This window comes from Strigops habroptila, chromosome 4 (assembly GCF_004027225.2).
Source record: "Strigops habroptila isolate Jane chromosome 4, bStrHab1.2.pri, whole genome shotgun sequence".
NCBI classification, from domain to species: domain Eukaryota; kingdom Metazoa; phylum Chordata; class Aves; order Psittaciformes; family Psittacidae; genus Strigops; species Strigops habroptila.
In genome coordinates this window covers 11,710,199-11,731,526 of record NC_046358.1, presented here as the reverse complement: position 1 = coordinate 11,731,526, position 21,328 = coordinate 11,710,199, and the positions used below count along the sequence as shown (strand labels likewise).

Below are 21,328 nucleotides of genomic sequence, written 5' to 3'. Positions count from 1 at the left end.
ACCTGGACTTGGCATTTGCCAGTGACGTAAAATCTCACACATCCCTCAGCAGGGTATTTTGCTCCCAGTGATCAATTACCTTCTTGCAAAAAACTGGCACTTTATCAGCAAATGTGTTACCCTGCTGCTTCCCCTTCATTTTATCTCATTTTATGAGTATCTTCCAGCCTGCAGAGCCCTGAGTTGTCAAGTTTTAACTCCCTAGGTAGCATCTACCTAGGGGGTAGGTAGATGCTCCTAAAGCAGAGCATTTAGGATGCTCCTAAATGGAGTCATTTCTACCTCTCTGGTGATGATTGACACAGATCAGGCCTTTTGTTGCAGCGGGACAGTTTTTTGGCAAGGTGCTCATCTGCTTTTCATGCCCTTCCTGCAGCAGTTAACCAGCGTGCTGCCCTCCCAGACTTGCTGGCAGAAAGGAAACAACAGACCCTAAATCTATGTGGGGCTGACGCAAGCCCTTATCTACAGCGGGCTACACTGGCTGATGCACTCTCCTCAGCATGGCTGTATGCCCCAGCACAAATATACCTCCTGTTGCTGCTGAAAAATGCAGGAAAAAACACAAAACTGACAGACGTTCTTGCACTTTGGACCCTGCACACAGGTTTCCTTTAGGGGATCCAGATGAACTCCCTGAAAAGCTATCTGTTCCAGCCCTCCACTCTCAGATCCATATGAATCTCACTAACTGCTTGTCACTGTCTGACAAGCAAATCTTTCCCAAACACACCCAACTTGCTTGCAGCCAGCTTGTCTGAAGATGGAAGCTGTCCCAACAGCTGTATTGTCTGCAGATCTCTCTTCTCCTGCAGTAGATGATAAATTTGCTCTTCAGGGCCAAAGAAAGAATCCTTGGGATCCCACTGAAGCATATCTGGATGATGGCGGCTCTCCAGTGTAAACCCACTACATGAAACTGTCACCTGTAGCCACTTCACTGCCTGAGGTTTATCCTGAAGGTTTTTAATTCATCAGAAGACCACCCCCAAGTCCCATGCCTAATAATTGACATATTCCACTGACAACTGTTGAAATACGGCTTAAGTCAAGCAATATTTAAGTCTTTTTTTTCCCGTGTGAGGTTATGTGTTAGTTTTATGGAATCCTATGGCTTCCCAGCAATAGCCTCACTTCCTTAACCATACATTGCATTATTTTGCATATTTTTCACTACACACTCCCCTTACCTGCTCATCTTTGGACAAGTGGCCAAACCAGCCTTTTCTTAATCAGCAGACAAGCCAGGTTCATTATCACTACTCAGTTTTGCTGGAACAGAACTCAATGCAGCTCCTTTCCAATTTTCCAAAGGCAAGTTCTTTGGCCCAGCTGACTTGAATAGAGTCAAAAAGCTGCAGTTCCACAGTGTATGGAGCTGGAACAGCGCCAAGATGGTTCTCTACTGCTTCAGGATGGGCCTGCAATCATGGGACTGAAATACCTGCCGGCCCTTCCCACCCTCCCCTTCTACCCAGCAGCCTGCAGAGGAGCCAAGGGTTGCAACCTGCAACTGCGAGGCCCCTACAGCCACATCCCTACAGCATCGAGTCCTGGGGTGGCCATGACCCTGCAGCTGCAGGAAGATGTTTCCACCCGCATGGCTGTCCTGGGTTCAGCTATAGCAGTCATTTTTCTCCTGCTTAGTAGCTGGTGCAGTGCTGTGTTTTTTTAACTTTCAGCCTGGGAACAACGCTGATAACACCGATGTTTTTAGTTGTTGCTAAGTAATGTTTATTCCAACCAAGGACTTTCTCAGTCTCATGCTTTGCCAGGGAGGAGGGGAAGCCGGGAGGAAGCAGAGACAGGACACCTGACCCAAACTAGCCAAAGGGGTATTCCATACCACAGCACGTCATGCCCAGTATATAAACCGGGGGGAGTTACCCGGAAGGCCAGATCACTACTCGGGTCGGGCTGGGTATCGGTCGGCGGGTGGTGAGCAATTGTATCCTCTCCCCTTGTTATTTCACTAATCGTTATTATCATTGGTGGTAGCAGTAGTGGTTTTGTGTTATACCTTAGTTGCGGGACTGCTCTTATCTCAACCCGTGGGAGTTGCATTCTTCCCATTCTCCTCCCCATCCCTCCGGGAGCGGGGGGAGGAAGAAGGGGTGGGGGGGGAGTGAGCGAGCGGCTGTGTGGTTCTGAGTTACCGGCTGGGCTCAAACCACGACAATGGCACACCCCGACATGCCTCCCAACCAGGTTGCGATGCCAGGACCCACAGCAAGCTCGTGCACTGCTTCCAGCCAAAAACCGGTGTGGCAAATGCATCTATCCTGCATTTATCCACAAACACCGTTTCAAGCCGGAGCACTGCTAGGCCTTTTGTGTGCAGGCAGGCATGCTTTCCAACCAGCAGCGTTTAAGGACGTTGCAGACTGCTGCGTAATCACCCTGCGGCGCAAATCCGCTCCAGGGCAGCTCCGGCACTGGAAGCACATCTGGTACACCATGTCAGATGGTAACGGAGCGTCACGGCCTCACCCCAGCCTCTGAGCCACTGTACCAGATGTGCCAGATTTTCAGCGCAAATTCAAGATACAGGCCTGCAGCCAGGGGACGAGGGCGCCTACAAGGACGGCTGCAGCAAGCTGCAGGAGCAGCATCTTGAAGTGCAGAGATGCTTCTCAAGGATCAGCAGAGGTGGGAAACAGACTGACATCAAAGCGCGTCCCAGCCTCTTGCCCAGTGCGCTCAGCCTCGCTGCTTGGCTTTTTTGGCAGTGATGCTCTCACACTGCCCCATCTCCTGCCACTTCCTGGGGAGTTTCACTTTCATTTTCACTTCCAGGTACCACTTCCCAGGATCCAGAAGCCCTGCTGTGCCTCGCTTGCTAGCCAAGGCTGGAGGAGGGACATGCTGCAGCCTTTCTCTGCCCACACCAGGAGAGAAGTGCGTTGATGCCCGTGTGCAGCAGACAGCCCACAGCATCACCCACTGCCACTGCCCCAGTTTGGCGTGTCCCTGGGGATTAGGGATTAGCCCCACAACGTCCCTGGAGAGCAGCTGGCACTGGATGGATGCTGCTGATCTCCCTCCAAGATGGCTTAGGGATGTCACCTACCTGGGTGTCCCGTGCACTCGGGCTGACGTCCTGGTCCCTCCACCACGGCTGCTAGGAGAGCATCCCACACCGAGGTCTCAGAGCCCTCTGATTGATGGCCTGGCTGTACGGCTGAAGAATCTGGGATGCCAAAAGTAAAGCCGGCGCGTGTGTGCCAGTCCGGCGGTGGGACCTCCGAGACCCGGGCCCAGATGTCTTATAGCGGGGGTCTCCAATCTGCCCGCCTTGCTGCTATGACCTCCGAACTCCTACAGCGGTAGGGATGGCTGCCCGCAGGAAACAGCGGTCTCTGAGCTACACTTGCACATCCCCGCACCCCCAGACATCCAGCCTGCACCCACCGCGGCGGGGATGCCCTGACACCCCCCCGACAGCTCCAGAGACCCGCTCTGGGTAAGCTCTCTGCTTCCTCCAGGCACCCCGGAGCTTCCCCCCTGCTGCTGCAGCACCGCGCTCCCCTCCGCCGGGAGGGCAAGAGAGGCGGGAGGCGGCTCCTCCGCCCTTCGCTCCCGGGGTAGGCGGGGCGGGAGAGAGGGTTAAGGGGAGGCGGGCGGCGGCGGCAACCCAAAGAAAGAAGAGGCGAGGCGCGGGGGAGGCCGCGAGTGACGGACGGGCTGCGGGGACCACTCAGCGCGGCGGATGGGCGCGGCGGGGGCGGGCCGGCGGGCAGCCAATGGGGAGCGCGCGCTGTCAGGAGCGAGCGCCTCAAATAATCGGGCTCAGCTGATTGTCCCTGGCTGAGAGTTGTTTGGCGGCGGGCGGGCGCGCGGCGCAGCCGGGAGGGCGGGCGAGAGAGGAGGAGGAGTGCTGGGGCGGGGGGCGCGCTCCCCTTTGTTGCATGGGGGTGTCCAGCCGGGGCTAAGGGGCGGGGCGGGCGCGCGCGGCGACCGTTGGCGGGCCGTTGCCTCGCCGCTGCCTCCCGCTGCCCCATGAGCGCGACGGCGGCGGCGGCCCTCGCCGAGGGGGCGGCCCTGGCGGAGGGGGCTGCTGTGCCGTACGCCGTGGAGCTGGGGCTGACCGTGCTCCACACGGCGCTCTACGCCGCCCTCTTCCTTTTCGCCTACCTGCAGCTCTGGCTGTTCCTCTACTACCGGGAGCGGCGGCTGAGCTACCACACGCTCTGCCTCTTCGTCTGCCTGCTCTGGGCAGCCCTCAGGACCACCCTCTTCTCATTCTACCTGCAGAACTCCCTGCAGGCCCTCCGCCTCCAGCAGCCCTTCGCCCACTGGCTTCTTTTCTGCCTGCCCGGCTGCCTGCTCTTCTCCAGCCTCTGCCTCCTCAACCTCTATTTCGCTGAGGTAAGTTTTTCCCGTGGGGGGGGGGGGCAGGGACACACCGAACCCCCACCCTGCAGGACGCTGGGGCTAAGTCTTCCTCTTCAGCCACCCCCCTAAACTTGGAGGTGCACAGAAGTGTGCCCTGAAGCCAAGGGGTGGGATGGGGTGGGGTGGAGGTGTGCCCTGACCAGGCTCAGTGTAGGCTTTGGGGCAGGATGGGGAGATGCAGGGCTGTGCCCTGAATCCAGGCTTGGGGGCAGGCACCGAGATTATGTCCTGAATTCAGGCTTGGGGGTGGGGTGGGATGGGGGGGTGAGCAAAAATTGTGCCCTGAATCCTAGCGTCAGGGTGGTGGGGTGCAGGGCTGTGCTTTGAATGCAGGCTCCGTGGGGTGGCATGAAGGGGGCAGGTATGTGCCCTGAATCTGGGGTTTGGGGGGTGCAGGGATGTGCCCTGCTCCCGGGTGGGGCTTTCCTCTTTGCACCCCTACAAGGGGTGGCAGTGCCATGAGGGTCTCTTGAGGGATTGTTTTGCATCTTCTTCTAATTGATTCCCCTTCTCTAAAGAGGACCAGAAAGTGGCAGCAGCAGGGGCTGCTCTGGCCTGGAGTGATGCCAACCATTACGTCACCAGCTAGAGCCTCTTCTGCTATTGTTGCTGCACTCCCTCCTTCTCTCCATCTCTCCGCTCCGCTGTGAACTGGGCTTGTTGCTCTGCAGCTTGTTGTCAGACAAAAACCCTGAGATCCCTCTGTCTCCCCAGACAACAGCCTGGGGCTGGAGAGGTGGGCCCCTTCCTAGCACAGTGATCGCTACTGGGACAGTGCAGAGCTGCTTGTTATTGTTGCTGAGCTGTATTCCTCCCTTTCTGGGTTTTCCCATCACTTGTTTTTTTGATTATAAATTTTTTTATTCTCCTTTCTCTAGTCCTTTCACTTGTCTTTATCTTTTTAAAGCCTTGGCTCTCCCCTCCCCTTCCTCCTCTGAATATTTTGTTTCTGCTCCAGTTTCTCGTGAGCAGCCCTTTGCTTGCCTGCCTTCCAGTTTGGTGACTTGTTTCATAAATAGGCTGTACTTTCCTTCCAGCTTTGTTGTTGTTGTTCAGATTCTTTGCTCTGCAGCTCTCAGCTGTTTGCCAGCCTCACAAAGGAATCGCTAGCACTCACTGAAATCGCTCCATTGCTCCAATGTGTCACCGATGGGAGTTATGATTTCATTTTCCTGAGGACATCAACATTCACATGATAATGTGAGACTTGAAGCAATTAGGTTGTTGGGCTGTTTTGTTCTTTCCCCTCTGACACAAACACCTGGAAGCTGGGGTAAACTGCCTGTTGCAAAAGCTGTTGGTGTTAGATACGCTGCTGATCAAGTGGCAGCAAAATAACAAATGGTGCATAGTGTGCATAATCCATCTTGGCTGTTAAAGGGAGCCTGACCTACCAACCAGCAGGTGTTTGTGTGTCCCTTGAAAGAAGCTGAGGAAGGGATCCTATGTTCTGGTACCACAAAGTGGCTGGATTTCAGTTTTCCTCAAAGTCACTGGACTTGACCACAGATTTACCTCTTTGCAGGCTTGTTAAAAGGCTTCTTTAAAGAATGGCAAAGTAAATTCAGGTTCTCAGCCTTCCCTTCCTTGTATGATATCTGGTTTTCGGTGGACTCTGGCTGAATATACCCCATTTCTTTCACCTTGAAAACCTAGAGCCAAGGGAAATCTTGTTTGAGGAAATAAGAGCTCAGAATCTAGAGTGGGGAAGGATAAAGTGTCTTATTAAGATGGGTATGCATGCTTAGTTGCAGAGAGGGCTGACCCTTGGCTGTCACAAGCAGAATGGGTGTCCAGTACTGTGTGGTGTGGTTGGGTGATCTCCTAGTGGTGGCAGGTAGAGAAGCCTGCAGCTCCTGAGCTTTGGAGGAGTGCAGCTAGATGGACTGAAAGCCTTTGGTGCTTTTCTGGCTTCCATTTTAACAAAAGAAATGATGCTGAGTGATGATATTTAGCCTCTTCCACTTGGGCAACAGGCTGAAAAAACTAGCCCATCCTTTTCTAGACAGAAGGGTGCTGGTAGCTAACTGAGATGTGCCTGGCTTGGCTATGTTCAGTTGTCTTGCTCTTGGAGCACAGCAGGAGTTGTGGTAAGGGGGCTTAGAGTGTAATTAAACAAGAATCCTCACTACCTGGAGTAAAGGAGAGAAACTACAGTGGAGCCACAGTAGTTTAGCTGAAGTGGCTCAAGATCTGGAGATTGCTGGTGTGTTTACTAGTGTAACCTCAAGCAGAACCTGCTGTGGAGGGCCTGACCATTCCCAGTTCTTAAAGGCTGGTTGGTAGCAACCTCTAGAAGGGCGCTAGGCTTCTGCTGTTCTGGGGGTGGTGTCCTGCTCTGAGATGTCCTCAGATAAAAGCATAGGCTGCTTCTGTGCTAAAGGCCTGGCTGATTGTCTTTGTACACAGTGCCTCCTTTGTGGAGATGCTGGATAAATGGCATCTGTATAAGCAGTGGAAGAAAATGTGGCCTGTGCTATGGTATTTGAGCTGATCTTGCTTGACCTAGAGAACTCCTCAGGCTGTGTACAAGCTGAGGATGAAATGGTGCTGGATGAGGGATGAGTTCCAGGGAACAACAAATACCCATGGAGAGTGAGCATTATTTTGTGTTCTGAGCTGTTCCGGGGCTGAAGTTCAAACCAAAGAAACTGCGTGGTATTCCCCTTTCTGTGGGGAGAGGCTATGCTCTGCCTGTCCTCTCTTAGCCTTCGAGGTGCCTGCAGGAATGCAGAGACCTGACAAAATGTGTGGGATGCTTATTGGGAGGTTGCAGGGTTTTTTTGTCACTGCCCGGAATATCCACCTGGAAAAGGTAGAATGCCTTTTGCTTGGGAGTGTCTCCCTTTCTGTTTCAGCTGTTAAAATGAGTCCCTTTCCAGGAAATCTGGTGTTTCATGGTACATTAGGTCAGAATTCCTCAGATCTGCTCCCCATCTTGCCTAGAACTGGCAGAACAATGGCTTACACGTCCAACCCAGGGTGCCTTCCTTGCTTTTGGAATAGCTCCTCTACTGGCAGCTAGTCATCGGCTTGAGTAATGCCACCTTTCTCAAGAGTCTGCCAATTCATGCTTTCCCCCAGGTCATCGTCAGGAGCACAGTACATGGAAATGTAGCCAAAACAACCTCCATCTTGACCCTTCCAAAGACCTTTATGAGCACTTGGCATCCTGGTCTCACTTGGGAGTTGGCAACTGTGTGCAACAAGTAAGGCCTTCTGCAGGAGTGGTGAGGCTCTGCCAGACTGGTGTGGCTGTAACCCTTAACCTGTCTGGGTTTCCTTAAGTGCTCCATCTGATTAGATGACATCAACCTCTTTCATCCCTTGCTGCTCTAATTGCACTGGAGAAGACATGCATGGAAAGAGCATCAAGCCTGGGAGCTGTTTGTCCTTGCTGTCCTGTATCTTCCTGCTTTCTCAGATGGAACACTGGAAAAGCAGTTGCCCATTCTTGTGCTCTTCCACCTTCCTTGTCTAGCAGACACCTAGCATGTGCACTCTGCCTCAGAGGAATCACTTAAATTCAAAACTGCTCCATCCCATAGCTGATGATTCCCATGGGCTCTGCAGTTCCTGAAAGAACAGGTGGCCATGCCAGCATCCAGCTATTCCAGGAAATCAGAGTACAGCAATTTATACCCTTGTGTTTGTGATGGTATAGGATGATCTCAGTATTAGTGGGGATGGTGAGAGATCCTCCTCACACATAGTTCCAGCTTTTTCTCTGAGCGGTGGGTTGGGGCTTGAACACTTGGTATGGGGTGTAGTCCCAAAATAGTCTGTGCTCTGCTCTGATGCTCACTGCTGAATGGCTGTGGGGTGAGAAGGAATCTATGGATGCTTCTGCAACTGAGTGAGGGCTGTGGTCATGCCAAGGCAGGACACTTACGTCTTGTATCTGGAGAGACGAAACTCATTATTTCTTTATGGAGCGAAGGAGACTTTGATTTTATCAGGCATAGAATGACAAGGTTTTGGCTTTCATGGACCTCTTGAATCTGTTGTGAATGGCTGTACCAAAACCAAGTTGAAGTGCTGTCTAGGGCTCAGTGTTAGGCCTGAGGTCCTGGCTTGTACAGGCACTGAAAGTGGCCCTTAGAGCCATCTGTGGGATATGTCTGTCACTTCTCATCTTCTCTTAGCAGCTGACACCTCCAGTACACCTAAGGATGAGTGTTGCTTAAACAGTGCTCTGAGAACATACCCTTAGCAAGTTCACTTTCTGGGCTCAATGAAGTGAGAAAGGCATTCACTTTTGTGAAATATATCCACTTGTCACAAAAATCTCCAGCATCACAAGGGACTTTGAGGTCTAGCTCTTCTCAGCCTTGCCTTCTTATCAAGCCTATGGCTGATGTGAAGTGCTCAAAGTATTCGTGGCTCTAGAAAGACAACAGTATTGCCTAACTGTTATGAAAGGCTGGCTTAGGAGTAAATGTTCTCAACTCTGGTGCTCTGGCCTAGCAGAAACCTCTCTCTTCCTTATTTTCAGCAGGCAGCTGCATGACTTCTGGGGCTGGTCTTGGCTACAAACTGCAGGAACTGTTCGGTTTGCAAGGGTTGCTACTAGCAACTTGGCATAATGCACCTGTGTGAGGGCAGGGGTCTTTATTTCCTATTTTAGTGAAGAACAGGACTACTTCTGAGCTCTCTGCTTCTTCACAGTAGAATCCTCAACATCAGCTGTCCTTGGGCTTTGAAAGCAGCAGAGCTAGTCCAATGTTGAAAGGCTTGCCAGATTGTCTCAAGTGTAAGAACCTAAAGATGTGTTGAGCACTACTGGTGTCACCTACTGACCCAGCCCCTAGGAAGAAAAAGCAACCATTAGATGAGTATCATGTCTTAATAACTAAAAGCACTGTAAACAGAGATGCCTGTTCTCTTCCTTAAGTTATAGGACTAAGTAGCTGGGGGCTAATAAAAGTATAAGGCTGGTGCAGTGGTCTCCCTCTGCTTTTCATGGCAGCAGTCCAAGCATGAGTCTCAGGTTGCCATTGCACTCTTAACCCTCAGACAGCTTTGTGTGCATTAGTCCTCAGGGCTGTAGGGGAGGGTCCTGGGAAACAGGGCTCCTGCAGAAGCCAGCATCTTCCTTCCGCTAGGCAGTGGCATTTCCCTGCTCAGCTGAGGGGCTGTTCTCACCCAGGCTGATGAGCTGGAATACAAGTTATGGACTGCACTGCTGTTTGGAGGCTGTGGTTAGGCTGCTGTTCTGGGAGTCAGAGCAGAAGTACAGATATCTTAGATGAATTTCTGTGCTGTATGGATGGGTGCTGAGCCATGAGGCTTTCCAGCTGGATGTCCTTGATGTCTGTTTTGCACTCCCAAAGTGCCTGAATGTAGCCCACAGGCAAACTGAGGACAGAGAAGGAGTCGGGATTTTCCTGTTTTGAAGTCACCATGTGGTCCTTTGAGGCCTAGGTTTCCTGAAACTCAGATGAACTTTGGGGCTCAGTGGATTATGCCACACTTCTGTACTTCTCTGGGCTGGTGTAGACTGGGGCAACAGCGAAGAGGACCTCAGATATTGCCTGTAGTACTGAGCCCCTCAGCTACGGGGGCTGGATACCTCCCTCTGCTGAGGTGCTCTCTTATTCCCCACGAAGTGCTTCTTGAGGTGGATCTCCCTCAGACTAGGGAAAGAGGATCCAGACAGTGAAACTGGCTCTTGGAACAGCCTTGCTGAAGCTTGTCTGATATCCTGTAGGAGGGCTTTCAAATGCTTGAAACCACCATGATGGATCAGACAACCCTTGAATCCTTAAATGTCTCTGGAAATCCTGTTGGCAGGAGCCCGATTTCTAAAGCTTCAGAGTGCCATTTCTACCTTGCTGCTGACTGGAAGGCAGGAACCAAGAAATCCCATCAGAAAAATAAGCTGGCTAAGGGTGCCTTGTAAGAGATGAGTGATCCTTCACTGCTGCCACAGCCTGGGAGTGGACAAGGAGGACTTCTTGGAGAAACAATGAAACTAAACCCTTACACCATGCAGTGATCCCACAGTGGTCTTGTGCTGACCACAGTATATGGCTGCTGGATCTGGCTAGATGGCTGTCTACCTCTTCCCAAGTTTCTTCAAAGTCTCTAATCAGGACATGAGCTTTGGTACTGAATGTGACCTCAGCTCTGAGATTCTTCCTGGTGGGGTCTGTACGAGGATCTGCACTTTTCAGAGGACAAAAGCCAGTTCTGCCATGGCTGTGCTGTTACCAGTGTGTGACAAGCAAGCTCTGTGTAGCCCTGCCAGCATGCTGCTTTCCTGCTGCTTGTCCTGGCCATGTGTGAGCACTGGTTACCTGTCCCCTTGCAGTAGGACCGTGGTGCTCACATCTGAGCTGTGACTTGGGAGTGTCTGCTCCTTCTTAAACTGGCCATACTTCCTTAGGCTAGAAGTCCTGTCCCTGTGTGCTTCAGCAGGAGGCCCTCTCCAGCCCAAAGGGACATGCAAGTTTAACATAGTGGAAAGAGTGCTGTAGGGCTGCCTGAGTATAATCTGATCAGTCTCCTCCAGCCTTCCCCGCATGAATAGCTGGGGGTGCAGACATGGGTTCATGCCCCTGCAGCCTGAGAAGAGGCTGGAGAACTTTTGCTTTGAAGCACTGGTCCTTCTTGTGCAACTTTCAGCTTGAGTCTCCTAATCCCTTGTGTGGTGAGGAGATTTGCAGAACCCAGATCCACTCTTGGACAGAGTGAGTGTTGCTTTGGAGAGTAAGAGTCTGCAAATAGCTATCATCTAAAACACTTGTCTGCCAAGTGTGCTGTGTAACTTGAGTTACTTTTTCAGGTGTATTTGGCCTATAGACCTCTTAAGGGTTGAGAAGCTGTGAGCTCCAAATGCTTGTTAGAGCCTGCAAGTCATAATCTAATACCAGAAGGATATTTTAGATGAGCTATTTGTCTTGTTAAAGTGCAGCAGCTGAAGAGGCCATCTCTAACATGGGAATCAAGCATGATTGAGGTCCTAAAATATGCAGCACAGAACACTGGGCAAAGTAGATGTATTTTTGAATGATCTTGGTGACTACTGAGTGCTGAACTCCCTGCTTTTCTTGAAGTCCTTAGGGGTGGTGTTAAAGTCCTTGTCATGTGAGGTATTAAATGTTTTGCCTGTTGGACACCTACATCTGGCCTTAGCTCTTGCAAGAAAAAGACTACCAGTCTTTTGTGCAAGTGGGTCCAGTGCAAGACTTGGTGCTAGCAGATAATCTAGAGTCCTTCAAAATGTCCAGCTGGATGCTGGCTCCCCTGTTGTATGTGTCTACTAAGGAGAGCTGTAGGTCACATGGAGTAATGTTGTGCAAATCTTTCCCCTAGGTCATATTCAAAGTGAAATGTGCAGCTGAATTTAACAAGTACAAGTAAGTGATACTTTTCTAATGTTACCTTTAAAGCTGGCTTAAGGTGAACTCATGCTGCAGTGCCATGAATGGGAGCCTCACACCCCAAAGACCAAAGAGAGCTAATGCCAAACTTTGCTGTGCTCTGTCAAAGGATTAGTGGTGTGCCCTGGAGCAGGGCTGAGAGCTTCAAGGGTACCACAGAACCTAAAGCGTATGCTCCATGCCTCCATACATGTCATCAATGTCCCAGTACTGGTGCTGCTAGCAAACTAGATGAACTCTTAAGGTCCTTCTGAGCTGTCCTGCCCCAGAAAAGATCGACAGGATGAGGCCTGAGCAATAGCTGACACCTGTGCTTGTGCAGCCTAGGTGTTTCTTGGCCATTTCCAGGGAAACCCACAATGGAAAATGTAAGCTCCAATGGCTTTCAATAAAGAATTGCAGTGGTTGTGATGACTCACAGCTTATTGACTGGAGTTAATGCAGAGCTAGAGCTACACTTAAAATCGGTAAGATAAGAACCTGACTGTCAGAAGATGAGTCTTGTAACTCATGACTACTTACGGTGCTCATGCATTATGAGAGCAGCTCAGATACTCTGCAGACTGGCTGTCGGTACAACCACTGAAACTTGCTGGAATGTCTGATCTTCACAGCGAGTAGAGCACTGGGCATGCTGGGAGGCTCTCTTGCCTGATGAGACAGGAGGGTGGTGCAGAATGAGTCCAGAGTTGTCTGACTCAAACTCCATTTTTTTTTTTTTTCTGCCTCCACCATCTCTCCAGGGTCCTGTTGTATCTGGGCTCCATATTTACCAGCCTCCTCTTCTTAGTTGTGAACTTAACTTGTGCAATGTTAATCCATGGTGAGGTCCCAGAGAACCAGCTGAGGTGGATAGTCCTTGCCCGTGCCCTAGTCAACGACAGCCTCTTCATCTTCTGTGCCATCTCGCTGGCTTGCTGCATGTGCAAACTAGGAAAGATGTCTTCAGCAAATGTCTACCTCGAGTCTAAGGTAGGTAAACACTTTGTAAACTACACTTGAACTGCACAGTCATCAGCTGGATCCTCAGCCGCATCTGTGTGCGCTTACTCAGAGCAATGCTGGCCTCGTGGCACTTGAGCTACTCTTGCTCAAATTCTCCTTCCAGCTTGGAGGTGGTGGCTCTTGGACTCCTCCCCTCCTCCCTCCCACAGAAAGTGCATGCTTCTGCTGTAGGAATGAAGTATGCTGCATGTCTTGGATGAATACACTGTCCGCAGCTTTGCTGGTGCGACAGAACACCTAGCTGCTTATGTTTTTCAGGTTTAGAAGTCTTAATTTAGGATTTGACTGGAAGAGAGGGTTCTCTAAGAGTAGCAGATGCAGTTTCTGCGGTATATTGTCACCAAGGCCAGGAAAGTCTGCAGCATGTCGTTATATCTGGCAGATGCATGACAATTCTCTGCAAAGGGGATCCCCCAGCAGTTGAGCTTTAGCTGCCTGATTGCTTGAGCCAAGGGCAGTGCTACCCTGTCCTGGGTGAGATGAGCATCTTAGAAGGGGAGAAGTTGCCGTAGGTCCTGCCCCAAGACAGGTGAGGGTCTGAACATGCACGGCTCTTCTCAAGCAGGTAGGAAAGTGGATAAGCCACCAGCAGTCTTAGTGTGGCAGTAGGCTGCAATTAAGTGTGAAGTTGAGCTGCCTCCTCTTCCTCTGGGAAGCCATATTGCTCCTATCAAAGGCAGCGATTCCAGGGTAGGGATCTGGCCTGTTCAGAAGGGCAGACAACAGTCTGCTGGTGAGCCTGGAAACATCTGTAGGAAGAACTTGAGCAGCTGAGCATAGCCAGGATCAGGGAAGCCAGCTGCCTGCCTCTAGTGCTTCTGAGCTACTGTCTTTCCCCAGTAGTACAGCTCCTCAGCCTCTATGCTCTGAATCCCCTCTCTCCAGGTGTCAGAAAGTGGGGCTCTGGCCTCCTGCAGAGACCTTATTTCCAGTGTGCCCTCAGTCATGAATGAATAGGGGCTTAAAGCACTGGCATGCCTGTTAGATAGCTGTGTTCTGCCTCAGGAAGAAGAGGGTACAAGCTGCCTTGCAGCAGGCACTGCTGCAAAGGTGTTCTGGATCCAGACACTTGCCTTGCATAGGCTGGAGGCATCTCCTTGCTCCTTAGCAAGCCATCTGCATCGCCACTGAAAGCACTGCAGTCCATTGCCTTCCTCTTCATGAGAGGGCAGCCAAAGCTGTGCTCTCAGGGTTGAACTGAGGCTTTCTGTAGAAGCCTGGGCCACTTAAGCAGCAAAGAGTACTGGTGGTTGCCCAGACTCCAGATGTGTGGGCCATAGGTGGCTGAGATGGGCTTCCTAGCTGGCTCTCCTGACAGCTGTCTGCAGATTGCAGCCAGGTGATCTGAAGTGAGACAGAGGAGTCATGACTAAGCTGAGAACCTGCTCATATCCCTGCTTGTATGGGACAGGTATCCAGCTCTAGCAGCTCTGGACACTTACCAAGTTCACCCAGCAGTAGTTTACGAATGCAGCAACTGCCTCTATTTATGTGCCTGAGGCTGCCTGTGGGCTGTGCTCTTGTACAACATGCTCTAGAGAAGCCTGCTCTCCCGTTGAATACCCAACCTGACTGTCTGGTAGAGGTCTCTTACATTTAAATGCTGTCTCCCTTCCCTGCCTTGGAGGCATCCCCTGACTTCTGTTGTGGAGGAGCTGCAAAAATAGGGTGGAGATGAGCAGAAGGGTTACACAAACGCCTGAAAAGGTTGTCCTTTCTCCTGAACTCCAGCTGTGAACCTGCTGACTCAAAGCAATACACAAAGGCTGGAGGGGCCTGGTGAGGCTGCTGCTTCCACCACTAAAGGTAGAAGGTTGAAGCTGTTTCTCACTTGAGTAGGAGCAGCCAGATTCTATACTGTGGTCCTTGTCAGCTGGAGACTTGCATCACTAGCCTTTTGCCTCTTATTCTGCTGGCCTGAACACCAAGGGCTTAGCTAACAATGCCGGAGCAGGCTGTGTTTTTGTGCTTCAGTGGTGTCACAGGGACTTGTCTGTTAGCAGCACTTTCATGCTGTCTCTTCCAAGATCCTGCCTTGAGTGAGTGCTCTAAAGCTAGGGAAAACAGAGCTCCCATACCCATAGCTTGGATGTGGAGCAGGTCAATGAGATGAGCTTCCTGAGCAAATTGTCTGCTTAAGTACAAAGGTGAGTCAGCTGTTGCAATGTGTGTGCCTGCCTGCTTACTGACTTGGTGGCTACCAGTAGGCTATTAAAACGCTTCAAGGGTGTATTTAGCAAAGAAATTGAGATACTTGCAGATCAAGTGGCTTCCTTTCCCATGGCTAGCTGTCAAGGAAAGGTAGGTGCTGTGACATTCAGGTCGCTCTTCAGCTATCCTCTGAGAACACTGCATCTGAAATGCTGTGGAGGAAACCTTTCACTGGCACAGCACAGCTAGCTACCCTTTACACACTGTTCTGTGTGCAGCAAAGCCTGGCTTGTTCCACAGCAATGCTGGGGTTCAGGTGCTGGGTCCTTCTGCCTGTTCTCAGAGTTGCCTGACCCAAACATTTGGGCTTCTTTGAATGCAATGTTTGTCTAGGAATGTCAGGGGTACTGAACTGCTGTGGAGTGAATAAGCCAGATAGACATTGCTGCTGTAGAATCTGACTGGGGTCTAGAAGCAGCAGCTGGATTTTCTTAATGGTAGTTATTTGGCCTTCTGAAGACTACCACAGTGTGTAGGATAGCATCTCTCTGGACCACCAGTTTGAAGCTGATGGTGACACTCCGGTGCCTCAAGTCTTCCCTGCTTCCAGTTGACACTGGCTGTGTAGCTCTGCTATTGCCATGAACTCATAACACAAGAAAGCTCTTAACCAGCTCTGAATATTTTAGCAGCAACATACAAATATTCTAGGTCATTCTTGCCTGCACAAGCTTCCTGTGCTTTTAAGGAGAGGAGGGAGGAAATTGCAGCTCTGTAGGAAGGTCTGTATTAAAACTGTATTTTTTTATTTTTTTTTTTTCCCTTCCTCTTCTAGGGAACATCTGTCTGCCAGGCTATTCTTGTGGGATCTGTAGTTGCTCTTCTGTATTCCTCAAGGGCTTGCTATAACTTGGTAGCTGTGGCCATATCTCCAGACAATGTTCCTGGTCCTTTTAACTATGGCTGGGACAACCTTTCAGACAAGGTAAGTGTCCATGACCCCCAATCCAGAGCTAGTAAAGTGAAAGGCAGTTACTCCACCGTCCTGTGAGGGCATGTGTAGGTGAAAATGGGGCTCTGGGGGTGTCTGTTTAGCTGCATCTCCACATAATCTGGCTTTCTGTCTTCAGAAGCCCTGCTTGCTCTCTCCACCAGAGTAAACCTCCATCTTCCTCTACCTGACTACTTCTTCAGGTTGGATTCTCTGTTGAGCTCTTCAGTTTTAGCCTGCCAATTCTTCTTTTGGGGGAGAGGAGGAACAAGTCAACTAGAGCAGAAAAGAAATGCTTAATCAGGCATGGCTGTGTGCATGGGAGTCACTGATCTGGGGAAGAGCTAACAGTGCTGTGGTAGCACACTGAAGAGAACTATCTCACTAAAACCAGTAGCAGCAGTTGAGTAAGGATCACTATTCCAGTCTAGGGGCTCCTGCCCTCATAAGTGTTTCTCTGTATCCCTACTTCTCAGCTGTGTGCTGTGTCCAGCTTTGGGAGCTGTGTAGCTCTGCTGATGGCTAGGATTATAGAGACACCTCTAACTTCCATTCACAGGTGCATGTGGAAGTGAGCAGTGAAGAGTATGTGGTGTTTGGAGTGGTCCTCTTCCTCTGGGAACTGGTGCCAACAACTTTCGTGGTGCTGTTCTTCCGGGCTCAGAGACTCAGTCAGAACTTGGTAAGCCTGAACAAGCTGCTGTAGCTTGAGGAGCCCCCACATGCCTGGGCTGTGGGGCTGGCCTTTATGTAGACTGTCAGAAACATCTCACTTCTGGCCTACCTCCTTTGTCTTTAACAGACTCCAGCGGGGATGGTCAATAGTCACAGTTACAGCTCCAGAGCCTACTTCTTTGACAATCCGAGGCGCTACGACAGCGATGATGACTTGTCGCGGCTTGGGGCCAGAGAAGGAGGGTAAGCGTTGTGCTGTTTGCTGCTCCATGTGGAAGCAACAGAGGGGTTGGCTTCTGCTCTTAGGAAAAAAACTTGGTATAATAGGCAGCCTGGGCAAGGTGGATAGAGCAAGAAGTTTTCCAACTAAGCTTTTGTTCCCTTCTGCAGCTCACAAGCAGCCAGGTTTAATAGAAGTGACCAGCTCTGAGAGGTGGATATTGCAGTGGGTGCTCACAGGTAGAAATATGCAGTAGCAACAGGCAGGAGGGCTGGTCTTGCTGGGATCCTTCCTCAGCTGTGGGGGCAGAGGGCTCTTGAAGGACCTCCAGAGGAGTTTCTCCCCTGGGAAGTGAAAGGTAGTGAAGTCCTGGGAAGGACATGGTCTCTGGAAGCCAACTGGGATAAAGCTCTGCAGGAACACCTGGTGTGGGGGAGAATGGTCAGGTATCCACAGCAAAACCCTTCGGGGAAAGCTGACAGCCCTGTCCTCCACTTGCTGCTCAGGGCCCTAAACTCCATCTGTGAGGGGGTGCAGTGAGGGGTTCAGAGGTTCTGGCTCCTCTTGACCACTGTTGTAGGGCTGATGCTGCTTTTGGAACTGGCTTTGATGCAACAGGTACCTGATCTGCATGGAATAGCCTGATTCTAAAGACTTGGATACCCTGATCCGTGCTGGGAACAGAGGCCTTTCTTAGCAGTGGAGACTACCACAGCCAAATAATTCACCTCTAAGAGTCCATGTCTGTTTTTTTTGTCTCTCTTCCCAGCTTGGCCACCCCTCAGTGCTCGGGCTGCTATGGGTCCCTGGCTGGGAATGACAGCTACATGGTGGGTCCCCAGCTCAGTGGGACTGCTACAGACAGTGCCCCCTTGCTCATTGCTGCAGGCGTCTCGGAGATGAATAATCACCATAGCCCATACCCTGCACCACATAACTGAAGAGGCTGCGAGGTCCCTCTCTTCCCAGAAGTGGCATTCATGTATAGGATTGTAACCTGGTTTTCTCTTTTCTTCTTCCTGAAGCATCTAACTCATCGACACAAACATTCCACTACCTGCTGCAGCTGTGAGCAGGACTGAGCCTATGGCTGCAGGCAGTAAGCAAGAGAACTGTGACTTTAAGGTACCATGTAGCAAAGTGAAGCTGAACTTTCTGGAAGCTTTTTCTTGGTCTGGTCTTCAAGATGTTGGCAGCTAAATGCACCAGAGCTTCCTCACTAGAAAAGAAACATCAAATGCATATTTGCACTTTTATCTGCACACTTGGAAGGAACGAATCTTGCTCAGACTTTGCTTGGTCTGAGACTGTTCTAGTTACTCTTTTAATTGCACATCCATAGCTGGGAGAGGCACTGTCTTCCTGCAAAGACGTGTTCTGTGAAGTACTCTGCATCCTGACTCACTTGGGAGCATGAAGCTCTGTTTACTGAGCATGTTGTGGGCAGGGCCTCCTGCAGTGAGTGTTGAAGCATACTGTGCCATATTCACACCTGGCAGGGCTGGTGTGACCAGGCTTAGTGGGGTTTTGCCTCCCACTGCTGGTCCTAGTTTCACCTGGTTGCTGAACTGTCCTACCTAGGACTGTGGATTTAAAGCTGAGCTCAAAGCACATTCTAGCAGAGGCCTGTGAGGATGAGGTCAAGTGTTCCTAGTGGCATTATGATCACCATGTTGTTAATCAACCCACTAGCTTATGGCAAAGGAAGAGGGCTGGCTCGGACGGTAGCTGCTGTCAAGTGAGGGGGCAAAACTTTGTAGGCTGCTGCCTTCAGGGAAAGCTTAGAGCTGGCTCAGCAAGAGTGTGTGTAGGAATGTGTGGCCCGAAGCACGTGTAAAACCAGGGCTGCTTGAACTCCTGGATGGTGGGAAGAGTCCTGCTCCCCCTCCTTTCCACCCACAGTGGGGCTCCCCTTTTCCTCCCTCTCAGTATTAAATTGCATTTCACGGATAACCAGTAGTTTTAACCTGAAATGAATGTGAACTGGTGAGGTCCCCATGAGGTGCAGGAGGTGCCTCTCTGTAGGTTTGCAGAGGGAAGGGGCAGATGCTGCAGAGCTCTGATCCCAGGGCTCTTTGCTCTCTCCTCTATGGGGCCTTGAGTCCTCCCACTTGCTGGAGTAGCTGTGTCAGCAATGCTTAGTGGTGTGCACAGGATTGGAGTGTGCTGGGTCAGTCTGGCTGGAGAATTCTCTGTCTCTATAACCAAAATAGCCAAAGTTTGACCTGGGTTTAGCTCCATCAGGCTCTTGGAGATGAGGCTTGATGTTATTAATGTTACTCCTGGCCTGTCCCTGAGCCTGGTGTAGGGATGAGCAAAACCGCTTTGGTCGCACTCAGATGGAGGCTCTGGCCCAGGGAGGGCAGCTCCTCTGGCCTCTAGTGACAACCCAAACTGGAACTGCTTTTAACCTACCTAAAGCTGCTCCTGCTCTTCAAACCCCAGTCTGACATGGAGTGGAGTGGCGCTGGCTGTGAGGCACTGGGGTCTGCTGCTGGAGGGATCCCAAGGCAGCCTCTGTGTCTGCAGCTGTGTGTGAGAGAAACCCCAAGCACCAGGGCAGTCCCTGCTGCCCCTCACTTCTCACCTGCCTTGTGCTCACTAGTAGGGCCTGGTCACTGATTACCTACCTTGCTTGTACCCAGGCAGATGTTGCCTGTCCCACTGAGAACACTCTGTCCCTCTGTGTGGTCTGTGCTGGCTGCTGGGCCTCTCCCTGATGACCTGCCTCACTCTTGCTGGCCCACAGAAAGGGGCAGGCACTGCTGCTTTCTGGAGAAGGATTTGAGGTGACAACTTCCAGCACCTCCCTCTTGCTCTAGTATTTGAACCAGCTGTGGCTCCCCTGGCTGCTCCACTGTATGTGGCTTGAGGGACCTGTCCCCTTGCTTCCAACCAGGCTGCTCCCCCTTGATCACTGCTTGACTTATGGCAGAGCTGATGAAGGACCTGGACTTGGCGCATTGCCCTTCTTTCTTCTCCCGTAAGTCACCAAAGACAGTAAGTGACGCTAGTGGCCCCAGTTCTTGCTTAAATTCCAAAGCACTAGGAGCACTTTAAGTTTTTCCTTGGAGGGAAAGGAGTGTAGTGCAAAAAAAAAAAAAAAATTAAAAAATTAAAGGGCTACAGGCTCATTGTTCATATTGCACTGAAGCACACACCAACACTACGATCTTCCTGGCATTAGGAGGGCAGGTCGGGGCAGTGAGTCGCGTTGCTAATGTACTCGTGAGTGACTGGCAAAGTGGTTTGGTTTTAATCATTTGTACGGATGGCCGTTAATTTCAAAACTCTGACTGCTCCTCCTGGAGCCAGTCCTGTGTTTTACTGAAGTAATTTATAGCTGAGAAGTACAATGACTTTTTTAATGCATAGTTGCCTTTCATTAAACTTTTTTTTTTTTGGTATGGTTTAACAGTGTTTTGGCTTTGCAGTCAGGCAGCAGCTGGCTGCCACAAGAAGCTGTGGCCAATGAATGTACCTATTTGTTCTTCACTAAACTGTAACCAAGCACTACTATGTTGAAATAAAACAAAGACTCTGTGCTGGGGTGCCAGAGCCCTGCCTGCATCTAGCACTCACTGTGGCCCTGCTGTCCCCCTTGGCCTGGCTGGGGCCTTGTTGGCCATGCCAGCACAGGCCCCCCCAGCCCACTGCCTGTGCTGCTGAGACATGGTAAAAAAGGACATGGCCAAGACTTGGTAAAACTGCTGCTGTACTCCAGTGTGACTGCAGCATCCCCACAAGCCCTTCTCTGGGTGTGGATTTGGTTGGGTGCAGAGCACCCAGAGGTGGTTTTCTGGGGGGGCTGCAGCTCCCCTTTGTGGCTGTGTTTTTCTGGGGCCGCTAAGGGCAGAACTGCTCTCCTTCCCCTATGCCCTTATGAGGTGCTTCATCCTATGGAGGTTCTCTGGGCTGGTCCTCTGCTGCCCTGAGCTGTAAACCCCAGCTCTGTACCTTGCTGCTTCCCTGATTTTCTTATACAGGTTTATCTGTGTGGCCTTGAGCTCACCACAAATAGCAGTGGCTCAGCTGGAGAACATGCTGTATCTCCCTGCATGCTCCCACAAGTGTGTTTGGGAGGCTTGGGGTGCAGAGCAGCAGTGGGGCTGCTGTCCTCTCCCTTGCTGGATGGGGCCAGGCTGGGGGTGTCTGATCTCTGGCTGTGTGAACCTGGCTTTTGCCCCTGTTGTGCAGCCGGATGGTGTAATCGGGGCTGTGCTCTCCCTGTGGGACCCGCTGGCAGCAAGGCCAGAAGACCAGGCTGTCCCACCCTGCAGCTCTCTGTCCTACTGCCCCAGCTGCTTGTCCTTGGAGTGCCAAAATCCAACTTTGCCTCAGCCATGGAGCAGCTCTGCGCTACATCGGAGGAGTAGAGCCCCTGGTGGGATGTCCTTTCTCTTTTTAGCCCTGCCTGGCTACTAGCACCAGAGGAGCAGAGCTGGAAAGAGGACAAACCTGCTGTAAGAAGCTGGGAAGAGCCGGAAGGTGAAAGGGTCCTTAGCC

The 21,328-nt window shown here is 51.2% G+C and overlaps 2 protein-coding genes across 6 annotated transcripts in view; one reads left to right on the top strand and one right to left on the bottom strand.

Moving 5' to 3' along the window:
• The window catches only part of TXNDC16 (thioredoxin domain containing 16), a 51,731-nt gene extending 48,058 nt beyond the window's left edge, over window positions 1–3,673 (bottom strand). For 2 of the 4 annotated variants that reach the window (XM_030484850.1, XM_030484852.1), the window contains exon 1: window positions 3,071–3,673. The gene's annotated coding sequence lies outside the window, so the exon portion shown is untranslated. The remainder of the gene's footprint in view (window positions 1–3,070) is intronic. The other 2 variants (XM_030484849.1, XM_030484851.1) reach the window with 2 other exon arrangements.
• Window positions 3,674–3,976: 303 nt separating this feature from the next.
• Window positions 3,977–20,392, top strand: GPR137C (G protein-coupled receptor 137C). 2 transcript variants are annotated; one of them, XM_030484848.1, is made up of 7 exons: window positions 3,977–4,368; window positions 11,713–11,756; window positions 12,524–12,752; window positions 15,772–15,921; window positions 16,487–16,609; window positions 16,730–16,845; window positions 17,848–20,392. In XM_030484848.1, the coding sequence occupies exons 1-7, from the start codon at window positions 4,000–4,002 to the stop codon at window positions 17,852–17,854; spliced, it is 1,038 nt and encodes a 345-aa protein (XP_030340708.1). In that variant the 5' UTR covers window positions 3,977–3,999; the 3' UTR covers window positions 17,855–20,392. The 2 variants fall into 2 exon arrangements, with proteins under 2 accessions (XP_030340708.1, XP_030340707.1); XM_030484847.1 differs by having other exon boundaries at window positions 17,592–20,392.
• Window positions 20,393–21,328: the final 936 nt, after the last annotated feature.